This window comes from Notothenia coriiceps, unplaced genomic scaffold, assembly GCF_000735185.1.
Source record: "Notothenia coriiceps isolate Sejong01 unplaced genomic scaffold, NC01 NC01_scaffold00024668, whole genome shotgun sequence".
Classification (NCBI taxonomy): domain Eukaryota; kingdom Metazoa; phylum Chordata; class Actinopteri; order Perciformes; family Nototheniidae; genus Notothenia; species Notothenia coriiceps.
This window is the reverse complement of record NW_011357369.1, coordinates 3458839-3464070: the sequence shown is the minus strand read 5'-3', so window position 1 is coordinate 3464070 and position 5232 is coordinate 3458839. Positions and strand designations below refer to the sequence as shown.

At 42.3% G+C, this 5232-nt stretch overlaps 1 protein-coding gene across 1 annotated transcript; it reads right to left on the bottom strand.

Annotated features, from left to right (window-relative positions):
- Window positions 1–1372: 1372 nt before the first annotated feature.
- hyal6 (hyaluronoglucosaminidase 6) lies at window positions 1373–3648 on the bottom strand. The gene is made up of 3 exons (XM_010782966.1): window positions 2794–3648; window positions 2459–2548; window positions 1373–1852 (listed from the first exon to the last, which is right to left on the bottom strand). The coding sequence occupies exons 1-3, from the start codon at window positions 3646–3648 to the stop codon at window positions 1373–1375; spliced, it is 1425 nt and encodes a 474-aa protein (XP_010781268.1).
- Window positions 3649–5232: the final 1584 nt, after the last annotated feature.

Below are 5232 nucleotides of genomic sequence, written 5' to 3'. Positions count from 1 at the left end.
TGCGTGGGGCCTCAAATTGGCCCCTGGCCCTGGTTATTCTTGAAAATACTTCATCTGCAATATCTTTTTGGGCCGTAAATCAATGTACTTATGTTATTATGATGTCATTTTAAGTTTGCACATCTTTATTTATCATTTTTTCAAAATGTACATCTCTTCAGTTCAAACTAGATAAAAAAAAAAAAAAAAAGTTCAAATCTTGTTTTTCATGCCCCAAGAGCAATAATAACACTTGGTAAAAAAAATCCTGACTGAGGCTTTCATAATTCATGCATGAAAGGGTTAACATAACTTGCATGTCTTTGGACTGGAGAAACAATAATGCTAACACAAGGAAAACGTGCAATTTCTACAAAGAAGGGATTTAGAACAGTGCAAACCACCCTGCACACTTTTGTTATTTAGACATTTATGAGTGGTAACAATTTCAGTTATCTCTTTTATTTGAGTCGTAAAAACACAGAAGCATATACAGCATTACATTTTGTAGGAAATCTCAACAAAATGTGTACCCTTTGAGTATATTCTCCTCCTGTATACTCTGGAAAGATCACTACTTTCGTTAGATTGGATCCACATGACCCAGTTTCATCGCAAACAAGTGTTTTATGACATATTTTGTGTTGTGAATGGAACATTTGGAGCATACAGTTTAAGAGTGGAGTATTGGGGTTGCAGATACAAGTAACCTGTGGTTCAGCTTTCTAGGAATTTACAGTAAAAGGGCTTTGTGTGTAAAACAGAGCCATTAGAAAATGACTTCCTGCATGGGCAATTTTATGATTCTGTCTTTCTGAGGTTGTTATTTCTCCTTAAGTAAAGGCAACAGAGTTACAGTAGCTTATGTTAAACCTATTTGGCAAAAAATAACGAGTTGCAATACGAGACTAGAGATGTAATTGATATGTTTTCCATGCACGATAAACTGTGGCCTGCTTTGTTTTGCTTGATTGGAATAACTGTTGTTGTTGTAACCCTAGAAACACTGAGGAGCATAAAGACGTGGATTAGAGAAGAGATGTCCTTTTGGAAAAGTGGCAGAAAACAGACAATTGACTGAAAGGCTGTGGTTGGTTTACTACTGTATATATGAGAGGTTTATGTGGAGGTTTAAAAAAGTGGTATTTCATCCTTAAAACATTGTTTTTGAAATTATCCTTTAATACAAGAACATTTTCAGAGCTCAAAATCAGATCTAAAACATACATCAGATGAAGGAAATACATTTTGAAACTGTGTTTGTTGCTTTTTTGTAAATAGAAGTTGGATGTTTTCCCATTCATTTCAACACAGCTCCCTAGTGGACATTAGAGGAACTGCAGTTGGTCACACTGCAGATCTGGCTAAAACTCTCAAAATGAGGCTTTGACGTCTACAATATCCAACACTTGATAACCAGACAGAGTCCCAGGAACAGGATGGTACAGAGGCAGGAGAAATGGAGGGACATGAGGAGCATGATTTCTCCCAGAAGGCAGTTCTTCCTGGGGTGAGGAAAGGGGACGGCAGGCTGATCTGGAGGAGGGGGGTTTGGAGCCTGGGGCATCTCGCAGTAAACACCTGTCCAGCCCTGGTAGCACTGGCAGGTGAACTTGTGCTTCATGTCCAGGATGTCGTGGTTGTTGAGGTGTCCGCTGACGTGGAAGCGTGGACCTCTGGGTGTTGGGTTTCTGCGGATGTGGAAGAAACGTGGGTTCAGGTGCAGGTAAGCGCCCGAGTCGAGGCTCTTTCGGACGCACCTGCCGTTCTTCTTGCAGAGCGCTTTGCTGCACAGCTTGGCGGCAGAAGTCACGTTGATGACGTAATGTCCCAGCGGACCGTCGATGTACTTCTTCACTGTCAGGCAGTTCCTCTGCAGGAGACCATAGTTAGTAGTGGTCAAATTAGGGACCCATAAACATGTCAGTCTTTCAGTTAGTGTGTACAGACAGAGAGATCTAAATACCGTTTCCACAATCTCAGGTTTCAAACAGGTTTCAAGAGTCTGATGAATGACCATGGAAATGTAACACTCAAGTCAAAAGAAGCACTTCAATTGTTTCATAGTTAGAACATTATAAGTTCTGATCATATGACACATACTTCTACTCCTAGATTTATAGCTGAGTATGTTGTAAACAGGATGTAAAAAATCCACAGACTGAAAACAATCCAGACCACTTTCACACATAAATCAGATGCTTTTTCTTTTGGTTTACTCGAGAGAATAATGATATCAAAAATGACAAGGCCTTGTTTTATGCACAGTGACTGCTATGTATCGTCCTTTAATTCGTAATGACTTGTTTTATGTAAAGTGTGCCATAATATGGAAGCATATAAAAACAATATGCATTTGGTTTAGGGCTTCTCCTTTCTTCTGATTATAATATATTTAAAGCTTTTGGTATTAAAATGAGTGTTGAACTTATTTAACCAAGTATACACCACTTTTATTAGTTTTACTTTGTGCCATTACCTTTGTTCGTGAATACTCTGATGATCCCCAGAGGATGACTCCTGACGCTCCCAAGACAGCGCTCTCCCCGATGGTGTGAATCAGATCGCTCTGAAACACAACGACGCCAGAACACTTTACTCCTTCTCTTCCACTTTTTCATGATCTACAAATGCTCTTGGGACAACGAACATATTGGGAAGGCATCTTTAAGGTACATGAGAGAATACAAAAGTATACTGTACTTCAAGACTATTTAATTATAATATGTATAAAGCAACACCAAGTCTAAACCTGCAATTATCATAATAGAAGTCTTTGTAAAGGGTTTTATGAAACAGAACTGAAAAGCTTACCTCTGAAAGAACAGCAAAGGTGTACGCATAAAAGGGTCTGGAGTAGACAAACACTGGCAACGTGTAGTCGGTACGGGCGATGGACGCGATCCTCATGGCTTCTTTGACTCGATAGTGGACGAACTTGACCGTGTTGGGTGAAGACTTGAGTTCGTAGTCCAGGTAGATGGACGGGTAGAGAGCAGAACTCCCCTTCCAAAGCCACATCAGATGGTCGTTGCGTACGTGCTCCACGTTGGGACATTCGCCGGTGTACCGTTGAGGGTGCGTCTTGTACCCGTAGTTGTAACAATCCGGGAAAAGGTAAAACCCCCAAAGTCCGTCCGGCCTGCGACTTTCCGCTAAGGCTAAGGTCATGTTCATGAAGGACTGCCCGGCCCTCTCAAACCCTTCCTTTGCTTCTTTCTCCACCTTGCTTTCCGGCCAGTTCGGGTGAAGCTTCCGGATCTGTTCCTTGGATCTGTTGCGGTAGATAACCTTGGCGCCCCAGTTTCGCACCCACTGAGGCCTCCAGTTCTCCCAGTCAATGACAGCCAGTCCTCGAAAGTCCTTGTGCGGGATTAGCTTGTCAATATCCGCCCGGGCCTTGCTCAGGTGTTTGGAGACGCTCTGGTTCTGTGGAAGTCCTCCGTTGATAGGGACCCCGGAGTTGGAATAGTATGGGTAGTATCCCAAGTGGCTGTGGTAGAAAATGGTGACGTTTGGTCCGCTTAGGGTTTCGTTAAGGTTTGCTACAATGTCGAAAACACTAAGGTCCAAGTCAACTTTGAATCGAAGGCGGCAGGACTCGGTTGGAGCGTTCCACACGACAACAAAAGGTCGATGAGGGATCAGAGGTGCCCTGGACGGCTTCATTTGGTCACCCTGGATTTGTGGCTTTACTCCAACGCCAACCAACAGGGCCAGAGCCAGGAGACGGAGCCCCATCAACGCCATGGCCCCTTATTCCTCATGGAGCAATTAGTGGTCCTGCACAGGAGAGAAACGGGCATGTTTGGAGAGGAAAGAAACACATTAGGAGCTTCAGTGAGCAGAGATAATCAGCCGGGGCCTGTGAGAATACATGTGAGGGATGATCAGCCAAGTGAATGCTCCAGATTCCACAACACAACAAAACACAAAGCTTCCCTGTTCTCAGCGGGAGCAGGACTGAGACGAAAAGGATGCAGGTTCAAATCCCAAAGTAGTGGATATACTGTGGACATGGAGAGAAATGAGAATAGGCTTTTACTTCTACTTTACTTTTACACATTAAAACGCCACTTAGACACAGTCAAAATGCCCTTCTATGGACTCTAAAGAGAAATTCATTAATAGACTCATTCAATGATTTTAAACATCATCATCAAACCCAACTGCTGCAGCTATTTAGGGTTTCAGAGAGAAATGTGTACTACTAAAGCTTTTAGTCTTAGCAGAGAAGAAGTTGTCTTTCCCAATATAGAAATAGAAGACAACTAGGCATGAAAATTTGGGCACACATGAACGATGTACACAACTCTTAAGACAAACATGTATTCCTTAGCTCATAACAACTGCAATAAGACCGCAAGTACACCACCGTCTGATTAACTGGAAAGCTATTCTTTGTCATCTAACCTTCACCCTTGAGCATTTTAAACATACAGTATACATTATTTTTAAAAGTTGTCTGACAATAGGAACGTTGCATTGTTTCAGAATTGCTCAGATTTTTCTCAGTATTCTGTACTTTTATTCAGGAACCACAACTTCAAAGCTTTGAAAACCCATCTTGTGCAGTTACGAATACTCAAATCCACGGTTGGTCTCTTTGTAGCTCTGCTTTTTATTTTGTCCTCTGTCTTTCCTTTTGAAACTATTCCCTCTGGCTCTTTATGTAAGAGCCCCTTCTAATTGCTCCTGGCGCCTCGTCATATTGAAGCAATTCATTTTCCAGTTTTTCCAAAGTCGGGGAGGGGGGAAAAACATTGTGACCCCGCTCTTGGGAAACATGGCTGCTGAGGTTGCCTCCAAGGACGCCACGGAAAATCTCCCATCATTCCTTTCGTGGGATTGTAACCAAAGCATTTGAGAAAGGAAAACCACGCTTCTCCGATCATTTCAACTTTTCATTCTTCTGATTCTTCTGATGAGGCGCTGGCCTGGAGCTCATGTTCTCTGCTTAGTTTAATGGCACGAGAACTTTATGGTCACAGTAATTTTGGATGTGGATCAGTGAGTAGAAAGCTGGCTGGAGAAGATGGTGAAAGAAGAAGAAGTCATATTCACAAATAAACTGACAAAACGTTTCACTAAAAACATTTAAAAAAGGCTGTAATTCATCAAGTTTCTTCAGTTTAGGAAAGCTTCTCCTGAGGCAAGAACCAGTTTCATAATCCTTCCAGCTCGATGGGTTTTCTGGTGGTATTGATCCAAGACAAACAGAGTGCGGTGAAGCCACTCAGGCTGTCCGCGAAA

What these genes read in the sequence shown, in the direction of transcription:
- hyal6 (XM_010782966.1), bottom strand. Translation starts at nt 3,648, where the DNA reads ATGAAGCCGTCCAGGGCACCTCTGATCCCTCATCGACCTTTTGTTGTC. An exon ending in CCTTTGCTGTTCTTTCAGAG is followed by an intron (nt 2,549 to 2,793) that starts GTAAGCTTTTCA and finishes GTTGTGTTTCAG; the next exon opens with AGCGATCTGATTCACACCAT. An exon ending in CAGAGTATTCACGAACAAAG is followed by an intron (nt 1,853 to 2,458) that starts GTAATGGCACAA and finishes GGTCTCCTGCAG; the next exon opens with AGGAACTGCCTGACAGTGAA.